The following is a 21,290-nucleotide window of genomic DNA, read 5'->3' on the forward strand; positions in this document are numbered from 1 at the left end:
AATTAGATCAGCACTGCAGTAATTTAGGCACGAGAATATGACAGAGTGGCTCTGCTGAGCGTTTGAAAGCAGAGCACTCGGTAAGCTCGCTTCAAATGCCTAATGCACTCTTGACATTATCTAGGAGCTGCTGCCTCTTTACTGAGATAAAGCAAATTGGGCCGCTCCGAACCTGTTTGAAGGCTTGCGCTCTGGAAGTTGGTATTGACACCCCACTAAAGGGAACAAAAAATAAATTAAAATGAAGCGAAGTGCCACAAACCCTCTTCCGAGCCTGATCCCTCAAAGGAGCAATCGCAGACAAGCGCTGACTCAAATGAGGAGGATGTGTCCGAACACTTGCGGGGCAGAGCGAGGAGGTGCGACAGAGCCCATCGCCGCCTTTCATCACGTCTCAGAGAGCTGAAAAGGGTGAAAAGAAAGCTAAAGGTTGTCCAAAAAGATCACTGACTCTTTTATTTAAGATTTAGTTTTTATTTTCCTCCAGACCTGTAGAGAGGTACAATTTCTCCAGCTTTGAATTTTTCTTACATTTTAGCACTGTGTAAAACCCAAAGTTAAACTGGTTTCGTCATTGTCGTCGAGATTTAATTTATCCATTCCTCTTGAATACTGTTGAATACCAAACAATCGGCAAGAACCTACACAGCTGACACAGGATTAAGACCATCAAAAGAAAACTGAGAAGGTAATGGGAAGGAGGTGAGTAGAAGAGACAAACAGAGTTAACGGTCCCGGAGGAGACCCCTGTGTATTGCCAGAACCTCAGATGCCCAACAGAGCCACTATACCAGCTTTCCCTTTTATCGCTTTTTGTGTGAAAACAAAACAAAACAAAAAAACGTGCAAAGTAACTGCTACAGTCACAATCGGCATAAGAACATTATCAACCTCATTAATTTCTCTCCACCGGAAAGCCCTTTAACCCTGATTATTTTCTCCAAACACCCACCAATGGAAAGTTTTCTACTCTGTCGTTTCACGTCACGCATTCACACTTAAAAACGTCGTTTCACTCGGACTCTAGATCTATTTCCTAAACCTCTGTACACCTCGCACACCTTCAAGTTTCTTCAGGGAGCATAGTCGGAGCGTAAACACTGATTAGGCCACGTACATCGAGGCAGCTATGGGAAACGCCACATGGTGGCGTCCCGTGTGCTACACGACCCCTGCGCTTGAAAGGAGTCGGTGTTACCCAGCTCTCCATTACTCTTAATCTCGCAACGTGCCGCCCTCTGATACAGAGGTTAACGATCTGTTGCGATCTAAAGCGGAAGACCCCCTGACCAACCAGGCAATCTGGCGGATGGGTCAAAGGCAAAGGCCTGCATCCATCTACAGCTAAATGCCGCGTTGAGAGCGGGCACCACGTTTATGACCCCTAAAATGCATCTCCCTTTTAACAAGGTAGAACAAAGTTAAAGGCCAAAGATCCTTGGGGAAAGTGCTTTTTGCTTGGCCTTCATTATGCCTTTGATCCGTCAGAATAATGGAAGTCAAGTACCCTTTTGATCAAACATAAATTGAAGCCCTGTTTTGATTTTGGATATCTACTTGATTGCTTAGCGGCATGGCTTTAAGGACTCTCACAGGAAGTACAGTATCTCTGTTGTGCAGATGGACGAACAGGTGCTGTTCTTTTTGGTTTAGCTTCGAAGGCAGACTCTTATTTCGAAATCAAGACACTTTTCCTTTGATTCTTTCCATTTGGATCAAATGGAGTTTCTAGAAAACACATCATTGATGATGCCTTTTTTTATTTATAGAGTGTAGTGTTCCAAAAATGATGTGCCGACGACGTTAATGTTACGTACTAGTGAGGAGTTTGTTTACCTGTTGAAAACCTATTGTTTGTTATGCTTTGATGCGACCATTTGAATTGGGAAAGCTGGAACAGAGCACTAGGGCAACAAGGAAAACGAAAAACTGAACCAAATCAAGGAAAAGGGACAAAAAGGAGCAAAAGGTGACGAGGGAAAACAATACATAATCTTGTTAATTTGTTAATAGCTCTGTACGGATTCATCTGCCGTGTTTGTCGGCGGTTCTTCGGATAAGGGGAATGGGATTTCACAGTTCCTAATGGCGGTCCATGCCGGCACTCTGTAGCAGATCTGTGGAGGCCTGAGCTGAGGCTCTGAAGGCGTTCTGGAATCCCGGGGGAGGAGAGTGGAACTGGGTGGCGGGGTTGGCCGTGGCTGGATAAGGGGTCCAGCCGGCTCTGTGGGGGAACTGGACTCCGAAGGGGCCGCTGTGTGGGGGCTGAGGGGGCACTGTGGAGCCGGAAGGGACATCCATCTCTGTGAGCGCCTGCAAGGATTTGAGCCAGTGGGGGGGATTGTCATCCTGCAGAGAGTCCAGACTGTTGCCTGAGGGTGCTGGGATACCTGAAAGGGACAAAGTGATTGGGAAAAAAAAAGGTCAACCTATTTAAGATGTACGCGTCAGGTTTTTAAAAGTTCATTTTTGTAGTAACATTGGCTCCATATGGTTTTGCACAACATTCAAGTAAAAAGTAACATTATCTCTTTGAATACAAGTTGAATATAAATGTAGAATACATATCTCAGTTCCTTTTTTTATCATTATATTATTCCTAAATACCATTTAAGTTTGAGTCGCACTGCATTTTTCAAATATTCATTTTACAAATATTCAAGAGGGTCTGCAAGATTCCTCTCTGCAATATTTTCTTTATGACTAAACTAACAAAACTGTTTCACTGCATATTATTTTCTTTAAAAAAAGTATATTTTCTTCATTATAATATAAGGACACCCTGATTTTTTTTTAATTAATGCCAAAAAAAAAAAAAAATAAAAATACAGAAGTGTATTAAAATCAATGTGGTTCTTATATATATATATATATATATATATACGTATATATATATATATATATATATATATATATATATATATATACACACACACACACATACATATATATATATATATATATATATTTTTTTTTGAATAAAGAGATTCGGACAAATAAAACAAGCATCATTACATTGAAACTGATACAAACAAAGTTATGAAAGCATAAATCGTGAATATCCACTGACTGAAATAAATCACTTTAAACATAACCGCATAATGTGCTAAACAGGACTGAGCAACAGTTAGCTTGTAATCAACAAATCCATCGTTCTACAGTTACGTAGGAATCCATTTATCACGTAGGCGACATTATTGAGGACATTTTTAACTCGTTCACCATAATGGGATTAATTACATAAGAAACAGGCCGTTTTGGGGTGCTTTTGCACCACTTAAAACATGGCAGCCTGCTGTGAGCTATTAATTCTAAACCCCCTGTGGATGATGGATGTTGCAGGCAGCCACTGAGAGCACCCAGACAACACTCGTGACATCCATACAGATTGCAACGTCGACCTTAGGGAGCAACAGATACGACTTGCTATTTCCCTTCAACCCAGGAGAGACAAATGGCAAAACTTTGCTTGAAGTATTGATTAGAAAAAAAAAACTGAATAATGCAGCTAAATTTCTATTAAAGATGAAAACGTTGCTTGAACAATAACAAACAACACAATAAATGTACATTGTTTATTTAACCACTTTGGATATTAATAATTGGCGTTTTTCTGTGTGATATCTGCTTCAGTCCACATGGATGCTTTAGACCGCCTGAAAGTGCAGGAGATCGAACTGATCTGAAATGTGTGCCCTCTTCTGTGGCCCTTAAAATGGCTTTACATCTCTGACATTTTTAGTGAAAAGGTTACTTATAAATGTTTAAAAGGCCTAAATGCATTATTCATTTTAGCTCCCAAAGGCACAATTTGAACGAGCCTTGTTTTTCCTGAGGTAGTCGGGTAAATTTGTTTCACAAATGTGTGTTTTTAATACTGTCAGATCACATTACACAACATTACTAAAGACTGAAAAACAAATTGGCAATATTATCATGTTAACTATAATTGGTAATATTACACCATGGACAATAATGAAATATATTCCAAAGTTAATATTTAATATTAGTATTTTTGTGTACATAATAGATTATAGATAGATTTAACTAAGCAAGCAAAATGAATGTGTAACTTTCCCTTTGTGAAGAGAGAATGACAGGAGCAAAAGGGAAGGAAACAATTAACTACCAAAATCTGGAGGCATTTTACAAGGCAAATATATGTTGTGAAGGTAATGTACCTGTGATGATGGCGGGGTCCATCCAGCTGGCTGTGCCGTCCCAGCTAAGGCTGTGTGAGATGCCGCCTGGGTGGTTCACGCTAGAGGAGGAGGAGGAGGATGATGAAGATGAAGATGAGGAAGAGTTGGGAAGTCCACCAAAGTTGATGTTAATGTTGGGTAAAAGCGCTCTGAGCCCGTCCTGCCACTCCTTCACATTTAGACTTTCTACTGAGGTGCTGTTTTCTGTTCGGGAGGGTGACGGTGGGGTATCCAAACGCCCGTGCGCACAAACGCACCAGAAAAGAGGAGATTGGGGGACAACAGCAGAGATGGAGAGGAGATGAAGAAAGAGAAAGAAAAAGCAATTATAAGTTTCAACTTGTACAACACAAAAAACAAGAGATGCTAGTTGTGTTAATTCAGTGATTAATTTTAGCACAACTAATGAAAAAAACAAACACTCAAAAACAGCCAAAAGGAACACAACAGTAAAATAGGACTATGTTTAGACTGACAAAATTAAAACTGCCTCATGCCGTGAAAATGACTTATAAAGGAATCAAATCAAGTAAATAATTTGATTAATCATTTGCAAAATAATGACTGGCAATCAATTGACAAACAAAAAAAAAATATTGAATTCTTTTGCATTTCATGAGATATAGAATAAAAAAAAAAAGCAGCATTAATCAAAGCTGGACAGTGTAATAATAACCGTTACTGTAATGGTGATTTATACTCGATTCAGCAAAAACAACAGGTGATCTTTGGCTCCCTTCTGAGTCAACTAGCCCTTTCTAATGGAGGAACAATCATTATAAAGCTCTTTACAGTCCCGTTATTATTCAATTAGCTCCTCATTTATTTTTTTCTGTGTGTCACACTGGAGGAGAGACATGCAGCTTCAATAACGCAGAGCTTCTTTCAGCTGGACCCAGGCCAAAATAAACCTTTTCTTCTCTAATCAGGCCACTATCCTCCTAAGGTTGGCTCCTGCCCACAGGGACAGAAACCAAGCAGCAAAAATGATGAAGAAAGAAGAGAGAGAGAGAGAGAGAGAGAGAGAGAGAGAGAGAGAGAGATAACAACAGGGGGAAAAAGCCTTTAAGCTTGACTTAAGACTCAGCAAACTTCCTTTTAAATACATACAATACACAAAAGAGGTGAAAACTTGACCATAGAAATATCATCACGAGGTTATGTCTTACATATAAAATTCATTGTCATTAATCTGAATGTAATAGTGATACAACGTGTGAAACTAAGCCCAGCAAAAAAAAAAAACAAAACAAAAAAAAAAACAATTCAATTAAATCCAGAAGGATGCGCTAGTCCTTTAAAACTGTCCAATACATTTTGTTAAAAGCCTAAATGTAGTTAATTATTACAAATAAGCATTTCATTTATTCTATTAGTTAATTCATAAAAATAAAAATAAAGTAAAATTAAACTCAAATATCTAAATTTATCTGTTTATTTAGTCAAAATTATTTTCAAATAATTTTTAACTTCATTACAATTTTGCCATTAAAACGTTATGAACAAACATGGTATTTGGCTAATTGGATTTTTAAACAGGACAATTATCAGAAATTATTTAAGAAAAAAAAAAAAAACACATTTAGGAAAACTTGAAAGTAGATTCCAATTTTCATTAATCCGGATACATAAAGTATGATATTGCTATGATATATTTTAAATTAGATTTTGTTTTTCCAATGGTCCAGCCCTAACCCACACTGCAAGTGTACTACCACAATCAAGTCTCATGACACATTTCATTACATTACAGAAGGTGATTTCCCAGTAACCGATTACCAAATTAACAATGATCAAGCCTCAAACACAGAAAGTGACAGGCTCACTTGGGAAACGCTGAATTGGTTCTGTAGTCGATACAGCCAAACCTAGTCAAGTCAAGTGTGAGAGAACCAGGAAATATGAGAATCTAGACACTCAATATCAACACTTGAAGGGGACTGGGGCTTTAATGAAACACCTCTGAAGGAGGAGATAAGATGAACAAGGTGTTGAATAAGGTGAATGAGGTGGTGTTCTTATACCTCTCCACAGTTCTTCCTTCTGATTGGAAAATGCTTGTCTAGCCAACTGTGTCAGGCATTAACACAATCACCCATGTTCCCATTTACATACTCAGATAAACAAGTGTCATCATGTTTTATTTATGTGGATGGGACAAAAGCTTAACTCAGAATCATAGCAGCAAACTGAAGGAACCTAATTTCTTTTGAGGAGCTTTAAAGGTTGTAGAGTAGAAGGTCTGCAATGCATTTTTAAGTGATGAACAATATATCAGATATACATCATGTTAATAAAATATTAAAAACAAAATCACCACCGTGATATTAGTTATTTTGGCTGGAAATTCGATTAAAAATGTTTTATATACACTACTTACAAGTCTCCACGTTATTTTAATTCCTTTATTCCACAAGGTGCATTAATCAAAAAAAGTGACATTTATGAATATTAAAAGATTTCTATTTCAAATAAATAATTCTCTTTTAAACCTTCTCGAAGAACCCTTAAAGAAAAAAATAAAAAAAAGTATTACGGTTTCCAAAAAAATATAATCATATCAACTTGGATTATTAAAAGAATAACATGTCTTCTGTTTTTAGTTATTTATGGACAAATTTTAAAGTAAATGAATATCTTCGGTAATTCACTCTCTCTCTCTCTCTATATATAAAATGAAAAAATAAAAACACTTTATAGTCAACCAATTAGCTTATTTTTCTCATTATTATTAGCTTGCTAAATCTGATCTAAATCTACATTTTCCATGTCGCAGAAATCTCTCTCACACACTCCTAATGAGACTGCATGTGTTGGCCCTCCAGCCTATTTTGGTATCTCGACTTTTCTTCGTAAATAATGCAATGTTCTCCTCCCAGGTCCTGGGCAGCTGCATTCTCTGGAGGACACCATTTCAAACAGGGAAGACCATTTCTCTCTCGGAGACTCATGGATTGAAGAAACAAACAAAATACACTGCACAGCAAAACTGAGTCTAAAAGGAAGCCAGTAGTCATGCTAGTTATTCATTGATTCAACGAATAATGAAACCTTGAGGTCACATCCAATTTCCCGTCCCTTCTTTTTTCACCAAACTGAAATACAAGTTTAATCTAATCTTAAAAAGTAAAGGCATGCTGAGAAACAAACAGCATGTTAACAGATGCTACACTTCCACAGCAGTGTCAGCAGATTCAATTATTTTACATAAAAAGCCCTACAGCTAGACCGCAAGGAAACGCTTTATTTATATTAACTGAATTCCTGAAAGATCAATTTAGGATGGGGTTGGGGAGTAACTAACCGACGCTACCGACTTGAATACATTTTTCAACTGCATGACAGTAGCTCAGCTGCTTTAGTGTAGCTACAAGACCTGATTTCAGTGAATCCCTTGCAGTGTGTTTGACAGCTGCTGTTCTGAGATGAGTTAATTGTGTGCCTAATAAATACCGCTTTTTATGCATCACCGTAAACGCATCTTCAGTCAGTCCCAACATTTACTTGTCCATGTTGTTATGGTCTCAGACGGAATGACGTGTTTTATGATATTTGCTCCTAGCTGAAAGGTTCAGGTAAGGGCTTGAATGAAATGTCAAACTGTAGCCTCTTCCCCCTGTCCGAATACCTTCTCCTCAGACAGATAATACCGGCATTAGATATTTCCTTCATACGGGCTGTTCTCACATCAGAAAAATAAAAATGAATCTTTGTAAACATAAGTCTTAGTTCAAGTGTAGGCACATAGTTCACGTTAGGAGAATCATCTGTCTTTTCAAGTCAAACTGATTCTGAACTAACCTGGTTATACTGACTACTTTAAATAAAGCACTCACAAGATTTAGAAGTTCACCCCATAAACCACAGAAACATACCTAAAATGCGAAAAGTAAGAAAGGAAGTGGGCAGGCCCATCATGCATTATGCACACTGCAGCCCGGTCATGAAGATGTCCTCAAGGGATGATGATGATTACATGCTCTACAATTTGCATCAGCACTAAATGTGACACCGATCTCACTGCTATAAATCATGAGCTTTAATTCCATAAGAGAGCCCTTGGCAATCACTAGAATCTTCTCTGATGATGTACATGGCTGAATAATAGGAAAATAGTACTACACTGCCCACCAGTGGCTGAGTTTGCAGTGACAGAAATACCCATAATGCAAACATAAGAGTTAGCAAAGTATTATTTTAGAAGTTAATTAAAAATAAAGCTATCACATTTTTAAAAAAATATTATTTTACTACATATATTTGCGGATGCACCGATACCACTTTTTTCAGAAAGAGATAGTGTCATCATAGTGTCACTTGCCGACACCTGTACTTTCATTGCCCGATATATTTTTTTTTTAAATGCAAAGGAATCAAAAGAATACAAACTAATCAAGTTAGTTTAGCAAACATATATTTCCACACCTAATTAATGCCAGTTAAAATGTATTACTTTCACTGTTCATACTGATTTGTCTCACCATTTAAATTCCCATTTAATAGCACAGCGAGTATTTAGAACTGATATGCACGCACACACAAACAGATCCCAACACTGGTTTACACTTACCTGTCATGTTTATACCTCCGAGCCCTGTACTGTGATGATGTTGCTGTTGTGGCGCCAAGTTCAAGTCCAAAAAGCTATGCTGGGCAGCAGAAGAGGCCCCGGTGTGATTCAAGTGTTGGAGGTTGTTGCGCATGTGCATGCCCATCCAACTGTGGCGAGAGGTCTGCGTCTGGCCGGGAAAGCTAAAGGAGTTGTAGACGGTGCGGTGCGGGAGCTGGGAGAAGCCTCGTGAGGGCAGGCTGGAGTTTGGGGCAAAGTGTGAGGACATAGGAGGCTGAAGAGCGCTTTTCATGGAGGGGGTGTTGTGTAGCGGGCCGAGTAAAGGCCCGTGGGGGAAGACTGGCCCTGACATTGTGGTGGTCAGGGGCAAGGAGGCTTTATCCTGCACTGAGAGCTCATTCTCTATGAGGTCAGCCAGTGCCTTACGGGTGACGTCAAAGGGGTCAAAGCCTAGGTCGTCATCCTGCTGCTTGGTCGAAGAGCCGAAACCGAAGGCCGCTTGCCAGTCCGTAGAGGACGACACTGGTATGGTTTCTGTCAGAAAGAAGACAAATAAGTGTGCATTTTACATTTTTATCTTTCATGTGAATGAGTAAGCCTAAACGGGTCCAGGTACCTGATGTAAAGAGGCTCTGTGGTTCTGGGGCAGTGGGCCAATCGGAGTTGCTGTGAAGGGAATTGGAAAAGCTGGGCAGGCCACTGGGGATGGGATTGGGGTGGCGAAAGTTGCTGTTGTCTGAAAAGAGTGATTGTGACTCGGCAGCTGCTCCTTCGAAAGGCGACCGTACCGTCAGTCCTACACAAATAGGCACCACTAGAGATGGCTTGGTCAGGCCAGGAGGGGGCGATGGGGAGTGGTTGCCAGAAATCTGAAGAGTTTAGTAAGGGGTAAAAAAAAAATCATGATGTTAAAACATTGGTTACTTCCCAAATAAAAGGAAAGTGATTCAGATAACATTATTTAGGTGTACAGCTTGCCATTCTCAAAAGAACAGAATGAATATGCAATCATGAACTTACTTGTGATGTTTCTCCATTACTTATGCTGAAGCAATCTGAAGATTTGTTACTCGGGCTGCAGGAAAATAATGAATACATGAGAATCAATTACATTCATATACTACCAGCATTACACCAATGAGAGAGATCATTTAGAAAGACGGATGACCTTAAATGTTTATCGCTTAATATCGAATGGTTGGATTGTGGAAGATATGGGTGGTTTTGGTGTGATGGAGAGCTTTTGTCTTTGTTCTGTTAGTACTAGTATGTATGCGAAGTAGGTTTTTCTTCAGGTCCCCTCAATGGAGGGACAGAAATATCTCAGATTTCATAAAAATATCTTAATTTGTGTTACTGAAAATTCAAGAAAGTCTTACAGGTTTGGAACAATATGAGGGTGAATAAAAAAAAAAAAACAATAATTTTTGGGTGAACTAACCCTTTAAGATGTTTTGATTTACGTTAACATGTACATGTTTAAAAAATGTATTGACTAAATGTTTGTGATTTTATAAACAAATTGAATGCTTAATTTTTCTTTAAATGTTTTAGTGGAATTTAGCCTTTTTTTTCTTTCTTTTTTTAAAAATATATTTTCTATTTAGTGATTGTTCAACCATCCAACAATGTCTTTAAAATTGCAACCTTGGTGCCCTTATGTCTTTGAGAATAAGATGATGAAATGTTCAGCAAAGGAAAAGGCTGACAGAATGAGGCACAGGGCAGAAGTTCACAGGCTGGCTACCTGACAGGGTCACAATTTGACGTGAAGGGAGGCAGGCCAGCGATGGAGCCAAGGCCCAGCTCTGTGTCCAGACCATCTGGAGTCATGTTTTCAGAGTCTGAGCCGCCATCTAGGGGTGGGGTCTCATGGTGTTCTGGAAGCCCATTGGGCATCTTCCCTGTGGTTTGTAACGAAGGCCACGCCTCTTTGTTGTTACTGTTGGAACTGGGGGTCATGATACAAATGCAAGATTAACAACAAAACTGAGATGCAATATAAAAACTTCATATGACCAGATTATAATTAATTAATTTTATTTTAATTATAATATTTAAAGTTTGAACACACATACTAATGCTTTTTAGAATATTTTAGAATGAAATACATGAAAAATATGAAATAATTCCCATGTCAATGCATGTTATTTCTGAATAAATATATAAATGAATAACTTTTTTTTATTGAAGCAGCTGGGGAAGGTACAATTGAGTACAAACCTTTGTGATGTGCTTGATTTGCCCTTTGTCTTTTCCCCGACCGAGTTCTGCAGGAAGTTGGGGTTTGTTTTGTAGAGGTCCTGTAAGAGTTTCTGTTCATATTCCTGATGTTTTCCAGCCTGAAATGTCAAACGTTAAGAGTTCATATGCAAGTTTGTCGACGTCAGTAAACATGTTGCAGGAGGCTGCAACGTTACCTGCATTTCTTCTTTTGTGAAACTAGCAGCTTCGTCTCCCAGCTCGTGAAGATACATGCAGTCTGGTTTGGGACACTGCATGCTTTTTAGAAAATAACTGCAGTATTTTGTTGTACCTAAAGAAGCCTGCATAAAATAAATACATATGGGTGTATACTGTATTTAGATATATGCCGAAAGATGTAAAAAAAACCCCAGCTTGTATACAAACAATTACCTCAGAAAATCCATTCAATGACCATAAACTTGTCAGTCAGCTAGAAAAATGAATATTTGCTAAATATATGCACTATATTGCAAATTCACTGTATTTTAACCTTTAATATTACAGTGATGTACCAACTTGGGTTCCCTGTATTATTTACAGCATTAGTTGAGAAATATTTTTTTACTTGAGGAAATTTGCCACATACTGTACCTGATGGGACCCAATTTTATCGATATGAAATAGAATAGCGCGCAAATTAGTTCCAATGCCCAGCCCTAACTGAAAGTCTATTGCACTTCATAATATTGGACCTTAAGTTTACCTTAAGTGTTCTGCCGTCTACTACAACATTGTTAACACATTGTATAGCTCTGAGGGCATCTTCTGATCGAATGTAAGTGACGTAGGCACTGGCGCTAGGACCCTGGGGACAAAAATCAAACATATTAGATGATTAAATCAGACAAAACAAAGCAGTAGTAAAGTGTTTTTGCTGTAGTAGAAAGAAAAAGACAATTGGCAGACTGTTAATTAATTATACTAAATATTTGAGCAGGCAAGAAAATGGCCGAGAAGAAAGTGAAGCTCACCTGTGAGCCAGCATAAGAAGTGCTGTTATTGATGACCACTTTGTGGATCTTTCCAAACTTCCCGAAGTACTCCGGCCTTTTTAAAACCTGCAATCAGACATCAATTATATATTTAAAAAGCCCTGATTGCCGTTTGCAGATCATCAACAGCACAAGCAAATGCAGTTTGTTTAATGGAGTCAAACAGGGAGAGAGCACACCTGATTATCATGATTCATCGGAAGGATATGACTCAATCACCAATTATTACAAGAGAAGGCCATATGAAAACTAGGTTAGGAACTTAATACACCATCAGCACTGTGGCAAATATCATTTAACAATTTAAACCACATTTCTTACACCAACAAACATCATGTCTACATATAAAATCTTACATAAGTAAACCGTTTTACACAACAAGGCTTTTGAGGACGAGATAAAAGCAGGATTTGTGTGAATGACATACTGTATTAAGAACCGACGATTTAAACACTATCAACAGGATGTCCACAATGTTCAGCCAAATCAACACTGAAAACAAAGTGTGGCACACAAGTAGGTCTCTAGCAGCGGGTGACTGACAACTCATTGGCAGAGGGCTTCGCCTCGATGGCATGGTGCTTTTGAGATTCTGGTCACTCTTGAACTGTGAAAGCAGTCCGGATGTTTCCTTGCGGTCTTTGTTCGCGTAAAGCAGCTTCACTCACTTTCGTTTTTTGTTCTTTTTCACACCCTCAGGGTGAAACAAACAAAAGCACAAAGACTGATATGGTAAAGGGACGATTAATACAGAAAGAAAATTAAAGCAAATCCTATAAAACTAAAGACCTCTGAAAAACAGTCACTAACATAGATTTGATGGGTTTATTTAAGCTTTGTGCTCCGAATATCTTTCGGAAAGGAATTAGAAGGCATGTTCTCACTCTCTCTCACTGAATAACATGTTCTCTGCTGAGAGCTATTCAGGGTACATGACGTTAGCTGTGATGGCAAAGAGGGAGAGAAAGTGTCAGAGAGAAGGGAGCGAAAAGAGAGTGAAAGCTGTTTTTCGTGGGCTGGTAATGAAGGCTAAGTGCAGCTAGTGGGCAGCTAGCTTTCTCCCATTTTCCCAGGAAAACATTTCATCTCATGTTTTATTGCCATTTGACTGATTTGTGGGTTTCCTTGGAACTACATGGAAGCAATCCTGCACAACACACCAAGAAAACAGCCATAATAATAGGTAATAGGTATGCTTTACCATGGCAAAGTTGCTTTGGAAGCACTAAAAGGCACATTTTAACTTGTTGACACAGGTAATTATTAGCGGTCATTCGATATATATATATATTCTCAATCTTCTCTCTGTTCTTTAATAGAAAGGCAAATGCTTTTTAATTTACCATCTGAATTCAGAAAACATGCATTTAAACATTACATATAGTGTGTACTGCATGTAAAATTAGTGTTGATTCCCAGAGCGCACCATTCACCAGATTATTGTTGTTTGCTTTTTATTAATGTTTTTAACAATTTCTTTATATTTGAAAATGCAATCATTTTTGTATGATCTGCCTACTCTCCAAGATATCAGCAACATTTATCGGTAGACCACCAGTATTTACTTACTTATTAGAATCATATCCACTTCATAAATCCTGTGAGACAGGTGGGTCTTTTTACACAGAAGGATGTGAACTCAAAATGTCCTTTATGTTCTTTTCATCCACTCATGAAAGTCTTGTTTTAGCAGATAGGAGAAATGCTCCCCAACCTTAATTTTTCAACACTTAAACAGATAATACCCTGATAGAACACAGAAGAGAAAATGCGACGTGTACCTTTCTATATCTCGCTTGCAGTAAAACTTTTATTAAACATGGAAACCATATGTGGGTGAGAATTTTGAGAGCTCACTACCTAAAAACACCGAGATAAATATTGAGCCTTGGTGTTTGAATATGGACTTCCTGAGTTATTTATATTGAGTGTGAACGATATCATTTGCACAGAGGGGAGTAAAGCATTGAATTTAGCTGAATCACCTCGGGGTCGGCGAGTCTCTGTGAAAGGCCCACCACAAACACCAGGTTTCTCTGGACGACTCGCACACTGGAGAGGTGCTTGCGGTTCTCTGTGATCTTCTGCTTCCGCTCATTCTGCTTCTGCTTCTTCTCGTTCTTTATCCTCTGAAGTTCCTCTTGAGAGAGAGGTTTGTACACTGCAGGGTCTTCTGGATAGGGCTGAACAAAACATACGATTCTAGACGTAAGATGACTTCATTCTAGAAGGTGGATCTTGTTTCACTAAATTAGGTTATGACAATATTATTAAAAAAATATATATTTTATTGCCATATCGGAATCAAAGGCTTTATTCATAGCATAAGAAATAAATACAACACATAATAAAATGTCTTAAATCTTACATTTAAAAACATTTTCACAATGTATCAATGCATTTTAATACTGAAACGCAATGAGTTAGAATCAAGACTTTACAGTGTTTAATTTTGAAGTGCAAATTTAATATGTTTTAATATGCCACAGATTAAGTATCAGCGGACACCCTGAAGTTCTCTTTAAGATCACCCACTGGAATGATGATGATGATATTGCATGATATATGCTGCAATTAACAAGGATATAATAATGTGCATTAAGCACATTAAGGTTAAGGAGTTGCAGTAAACTGGCCACTACAGGGACTGGTTTTAGTGAGTGTTTATAAAAAGAATACAAGCACTGGAGAACTGTTGTGCTGAACATGTTCCCTCCACACAGCACCGATAAAATCATGCAGGGCCTGAGGCAACAGCAGGAGCGTGAATTAATCTAGCAAAGTTCCCTGGGATGCTGAATGCTAGCCATTAAAACATCTCATCTCCTTGAGCTCCCCAAAGGAGCAATTTCTTAGAAACAAATGAATGGTTTCTCGACTTATTTGTTACCTTTCTGCAGGCCGGACAGAGGCCGTTCTCGTCTGTGCGTATGCGATGCCAGCAGAAGCGGCAGATCTGGTAGCCGCAGGTGCAGGGGAAGAAATTGACGTCATCAATCTCCAATGGTTCCATGCACAGTGGGCACTCCATGGGGTCCTCCTTCACCTCAGGGCTGCGGGACATCCTATGGCACGGCGCAGAGAAAAGAGCGGGGTGTTCTCACAGTTCAGAGGCAGAGCTGAGGAGAAAAAATAAGTTTCAACAAGTTTAATTAATAATAATAATAATAATGTTGTTGTTTTTTGGTCCATTATGGGCCGAAAGGTTTCAAACAAATGAAGCTTCTAGATTTAGAAATGCAGCCAATATCTACAAATATCTCATTTCTTTCCAACAGTGCGTAGGCCTAATCTTAAGAAGCAAGACAGAAATAGGCTCATATCCTTTAAATAGTCTCAAAGCACACTAGAGGTTGTATCAGCAAGCAAATAATGATTCTGCTACTAGTAAAAGTGTGTCTGCGTGTGTGGGAGGAGTTTAAAACTTCAGTCATGAGAGGAATTGAAGGCATAATTGGAATCGACAAGCACAAACACCCACACAAACAATTGCAACAGTTTCATAAACCAGTATATGCATCATCTAGGGACCATCCAGTGAACTGTTAGTCTAAATGTGTAGGTGCAGATTCAGCAATTACTGAAAATGAGGTTTTGGATCCTCGTATGGAACACAGATCCGTGGGCACATGACAAGGCTCGCTGAACATAGGATGCATTGGTTGAAAAACAATTTAATGTCTCTGTGGTGTTGTGTGTGGGAATGTGACAGCTAGCATCTTCATTTAAAACACTAATAAAAACTAATGTCGGCATCCTAGTGTGCCAAAGCAAGGGGGGATTTGTTCAAGCTAATTCACCTCTTAGTGACAATTAGTTTTCTTCTGGACAAATTTTTGTTGTCACATTCTGGTTTGGAGTCTTTCTTTCCGCTGTAGTAATCAAACTTCTATGTATTAACAGCACAAATATAGCAGTTTGTCCGAGACACTTCTGTTCCCTGGTGGCACTTCCCTAAGAGGTTCATTTATCAAACAATGGTCTGAACGAAGCTCCTAAATGTGAACAAATACAGGACAGCCTTGTATTCATAAACAAACAAACCGGAATATGGAGCTTTCATGTATACTCATCTATGACATGTTAAACTTACAAACTATAGTCAGGGCTCCAGGCATTTTGCAACTTTCCTACCACTGACTAAATTTTCTTAGTCCCACTGGTGTCACCACCACCATCACCCAGCTTCTAAATATACCCCATCCTGGGAAGGCAGAGTACAGCAGGAGGAGGAGTCAGCCCCTTGAATCTCCCTTTAAAAGGGAAATGCTGATTGAACACGGAGGACGGTGTGAGCTACATATAGGGTAATCACTTCCTGAGATCCAGTCTCACCCCAGCTTGTGTTGTGGGAAGGGGGTGGCGAAAATGAAGCTTACCATCTCCTTAACGTGCCGATATGGAATTGGAAACTGTGTAAGAGTTTTTTTTTTCCTTCCAAGAAGAAGCGGATATCAGCTGCAAGTAATGAAAGCTTTCCGCTGGCCCCTGCTGGGAATGATGCATAACAAATATCTAACCATCACTCTCGTAAAAAAAAAAAAAGGGATTCAATTTCATCACAATGATTACAAACCCCAAAAGACACAAGCTCAGCGGGGCTTGATTCCTTCTGGCATCCAACATCACATGCACATGTTGTGAAAGAAAGATGCATAATTTGGAAGGAAACTTTAATAAAAAGTCACTCAAAATTGACCTTTGAACAGAGTAATAACGCCAATTCAGATTGCAAAATAAGTGTGAACGCATGCAAACTGGATTAAGTTAAACAGAAATCAAGACTTATAATTGTTGACCACCAAAGGGGCCAGAATTACCCACACCTCTCTTCTAAGCAGACAGACTAACAAACATGTTTGCAAGGGAAAGCGTAAGGACAAACAATGACCTAAGCCTACAATGTTTGAGTGTTGGCGATGGTAGATGTTTTCATATATACATTAACCCAGTGTGCCGTGAGAGCTGAACGCTGAAAGGACGACCTGAAGGGCCCTCCTGTGTAGGAGCCGATGTGGAACGATCTTTCTTTAAAGCATACTCAATCCTTGAGAAAACATTCAAACTGCTAATTGCAGTCCCATCAGGCTATCTGATTTTCCCCACACCTTACTTGAGCCCCTTTCACACAGAGATTCCGGAAAATACACGGATAACGTGACCCGGCATTTGTCCCGGGATTGTTTGATTTCGGTTCATTCACACTGCCAGAGATTTGCCGGGATCTGTGAGTGCGTTCACACACAACCCGTAAAGATCCCGGGAAGACACATGACGTCAGGATGAGATGTGTAATGGACGCGTCGAAAACATGTACACGCGCATACCGTTCCACAAAGCTGGTGAACGATCTCAGCTTCAGCGCGGATGGTCATCACTATGACACACCCTTTACGGCATTGGTCCTGGCTTTTGTTCACACAGCGCGCGTTCCAGGACTGATCCCGGCAATGTTACTAGGTCCACAACCCAGGATCAGTCCCGGTATCAATCCCGGGTCTTGTTTGCGTTCACACAGAAGGTGTTCTGGCAATTTCCCGGGATCAACGCACTGTGTGAAACTGTGTGGCTTGAGACTCTCCGGCACAATTCTTCAAAGCATAAAAAACAAATGAATTCCATTATTTGTTGCCTGAGAATTTGTTGTTCTGATCACTCACTATTAGTACCATAGACTGTAAAAAAGATGGACGACGCTCCTCCGCTCTTTTCCATCAGAGAGTACTGAAGCCGCCAATGTCCCGATATGGCGCTGACATCTTGGGACTTGAGTCTGCTTTCGGGAGCAAACATGCACAGTCGTGAGCAGGAAGTAAAGCCGCAAAATCAAGGCCACGCCCTCACTCTCGCTGAATCTTTTGCAAGCACACGCCCCGCACATTTCTTAAGTGGCCTTTGTCTCCAATGATGTCCGCTGATTGCAGTAACTCGTTAAAATAAGGTAAATACAACTACTAACCACATAGTCAACATTATGAAAAAAAGTCTGCTGGTGCTTCAGCAGTGACTACTTCTCACAGACAACCTGTCAATCACAGCTGTCAATCATGATGTCACAGCACCGTGTTTAAAACATCAAAAAACTAACTAAATACAAACTTATTTTGAAAACAAACATTTGAAATTACATCAGCGTGATATAAACTACAGTAAATGACAGAAACTATCTTTGGAAAAAGGATATGTGAAGTGTATTTTAATTGTTTAGTGGTCTCACGTCTCGTTGAATAACATGGGTAGGAGGGGGTTATGACCTATACTAGGACCGGTCACAGGGGGGCGATCGAGAAGTTTTGGCTTCACTTTTGTGGGCTTGTGTGGCACGCTTGATTAGTGCTAACAGCTATATGAGGATGCATGTTTGATGGTGAAAACAATTCAGAAAACTTTCGCCTCCCTTAATAGAAAACCAACAGTTGAAACTACATAAATAGTGGCAAATCTCAGGAACACTGTGGCGTCTAGACATCTTCAACAGAGCACTACTAACCACACAAAGGATGAAAATAACTGTGCAAAACTGCAGCTTTCAACACAAAATAAAGCTTTGAAGGCTGACTTGGTAATTCTTTGGTACGTTGTTAAGTGATTCTGAAATAGTTAATTTAATGTGCCAGTCAAATCGATGGTCTGAAAACTGAAAGGTGGTGAACATGCGGTTACATCTATTCTAGTAGAAACTGATTTCAATTAAGAATCTGATTCCTTACACACAACAAACAAATTTAAGTCAACTACACAGTAACAACGCTACTATACATTAAGACAGACTGTCAGACTCAATTTACAAAATTATGGTGTTTCATTTTTAATAAATAAAATAAAAGGCTTAAAAACATTATACGATAATCTAGTACGCAGACAAGCTTAGTTGGTGAAGAGACAGACACTTGTCTCAGCTGGCATCATTCTGATGTCATAGAAGAGCCTAGCTGAAATTATCATCAGAGTGAGAGTCGTGTCCATTTGTGGGCTGCTCTTCATGAGCAGATGGACAAGGAATGAAAGATATGTCTGTACCACAAATAGCTACTCTGGGCAGACAGAATAAAAGCACAAAAACGATAAAAACATTTGAGACAAAGGGTCCATCCCTTTTTTCCCTAACATATCTGAGATGGCCCACAGCTTAAGACAAAACAACTTTAATCGTTTCACATCCTGCTAAAGCTGATATTAAAAGACTTTTTCCTGTACTGCCAGGATTGTGGCAGAATCGTTCGGACTGAATGTGAAGGTGCAAATTTTTCAACAAACTATAAAAACGAAGAGCTTAATTTTTTTCTATGCAACTGAACACCAAGGCAGATGTGATCATATAGTGTCTCACAAACATTGTGTCTGGCACCAACAATGCCTGCCAGACAGTGCACTGGAACTGGGCCTAGACATCCCTGTCCAGCTATAATTACTATTAGAATCCACACAAGCAGATCATTTATTTATCAGATATTGTTCTGTTTATTCAAAGTGCATGCTGCAGTTTTGTCTTGTGTCAATTTAAATGCTTGAGCTCGCCTCTTTAAGATGAATTGCTGCCATACGTCATTTGGATAAAAGCATCTACTGAAAGAACAAAATGTAATACATGACTGAATAAATGAGCTGGCAAACTTACTGTGTCAAATTCAAAAGCAAAGTTAAAGGAAAAAGTTACAATTCTGCCATCATTTACTAATTATCACATCCAAACTTTTACGAATTTCTGCTCTCAAACCAGTCAGTCTCAGCCACAAATCACTTTGATTGCATCTTTCTTCTCATTTCTTTCCAACCAAAGTGCTGCTCATTCTGCCTAACATCTCATTTTGCATTGCACAGAAGAACAAAAATTAGTAATATAGGGTTGAAACAACATGACTGCGTATTCATTTCTGACGTGTCTACTTCTTAAAAAAAAAGCTTACAGCTGAAAGACAAAAAGCACATAGTAAGCTCAAAAACCCACTCCTGAAAAAACAGGATTAATAGTGCACACTCAACACATTCACTATAGTTCAGAAACGTGATGCTGTCACCAAACAACAACAACAAAATAAAAAGGTCTTTTGAGAGACTCTGGCTTCATATGATTATTTGCGGAAAGGACATGTGCATTTGGTCAAAACAAACAAACAAACAAACAAACAAACAAAAAAAAAACAGTAGCAATCACCTCCTGTCAGTGGTCTGCCTTTTGAAACACGCGTCACACACAATAAGGGTGTGGACCAAAAAAATATATGGAAATGACCTGCAGTAAAAGAGCAATCAATGTCATCGAAATATTTGCCATCACATCTGTAAACTGATGTTGCACCAAGAATGAACAGGAACTTCCTACTCAAATTACAAGGGAATTCGCTCAATGTAAAAGTACATAATCATACACAGAAATGAATTCTGTTTCCTTGTCAATCCATTCTGAAGTAAACCAGCTAACAGCTAATACCTATTGAAGTTATTCAAGAGGCGAAATATACACCAAAACCAGTGTACGTATACTATATACTGTCTCAAAGTATGCATAACAAAAAATAAGTCAGTGTTTGACGAGTCGAGAATTAATTTTAGAGTATTTTATTAAAAGCCGGTCAAACGGTGCGGTTAGCGGCTAACTTACTCGGCTAACTAGACGACTAACGTTAGCCTGTCAAGACTGATAAAGCAACCAACGACACAGGAATTTTCACAAGAAATGGACGTTTGAGGGAGAAGAGGGATGAGATGTGTTATTTAGAGGTGAATTGAGAGAGGAAAGCAGCTGAATGTGGAGGCGGTGGACAAGAGAGGCCTTAGTGGGATACTCACCCTGTCTATCTGTACAGATTGATTCACGGCAAATAAAATCTATCTGAACGACCCAGGTCTAGCACAACAGGTCGCAATATAATTTCCCGGGTGGCTTGTCACTGCTCCTGTGTGATTTGATGGGAAAACACCAAGCCTTGTTTCTTACAGCCTCTCTGTTGAGCGGTAGTGCCTCCTAACCACCATCTTACATTGAAATAGCGAGGGAGGGGCGTCAAGTTGTGACTTTTCAGCGCATGCGCAGTTGATGATGGACCTTTGCATTTGTGGGTAATGTAGTGTGCTACACAAAGACGTTGAGAGAACTATATTTTGATGGGTGAACTCTGTTCTCAACGGTATTATTTTCCATTATTTATTGGAGGAAACTGTGATGCATTTTAAATTGTATACATTTGAAAATGTATTAATTGTATTAATATATAAATAATATATATCTTTACATGACCTATTATGCATTTAATGCTTTTTGTAATGAATGGATCTTTC

General features: G+C 39.1%; 1 protein-coding gene across 1 annotated transcript; it reads right to left on the bottom strand.

Annotated features, from left to right (window-relative positions):
- Positions 1–453: 453 nt before the first annotated feature.
- Positions 454–21,008, bottom strand: cnot4b (CCR4-NOT transcription complex, subunit 4b). Its single transcript, XM_039668043.2, has 13 exons — positions 20,802–21,008; positions 14,902–15,130; positions 13,997–14,194; positions 11,991–12,077; positions 11,723–11,824; positions 11,193–11,318; positions 10,996–11,114; positions 10,520–10,723; positions 9,793–9,847; positions 9,389–9,641; positions 8,773–9,306; positions 4,182–4,406; positions 454–2,390 (listed from the first exon to the last, which is right to left on the bottom strand). Exons 2-13 carry the CDS (start codon positions 15,073–15,075, stop codon positions 2,083–2,085), a joined length of 2,385 nt encoding a protein of 794 aa, XP_039523977.1. The 5' UTR covers positions 15,076–15,130; positions 20,802–21,008; the 3' UTR covers positions 454–2,082.
- Between the last annotated feature and the right edge of the window lie 282 nt (positions 21,009–21,290).

Source organism: Pimephales promelas, chromosome 24 (genome assembly GCF_988280905.1).
Source record: "Pimephales promelas chromosome 24, fPimPro1.hap1.1, whole genome shotgun sequence".
NCBI classification, from domain to species: domain Eukaryota; kingdom Metazoa; phylum Chordata; class Actinopteri; order Cypriniformes; family Leuciscidae; genus Pimephales; species Pimephales promelas.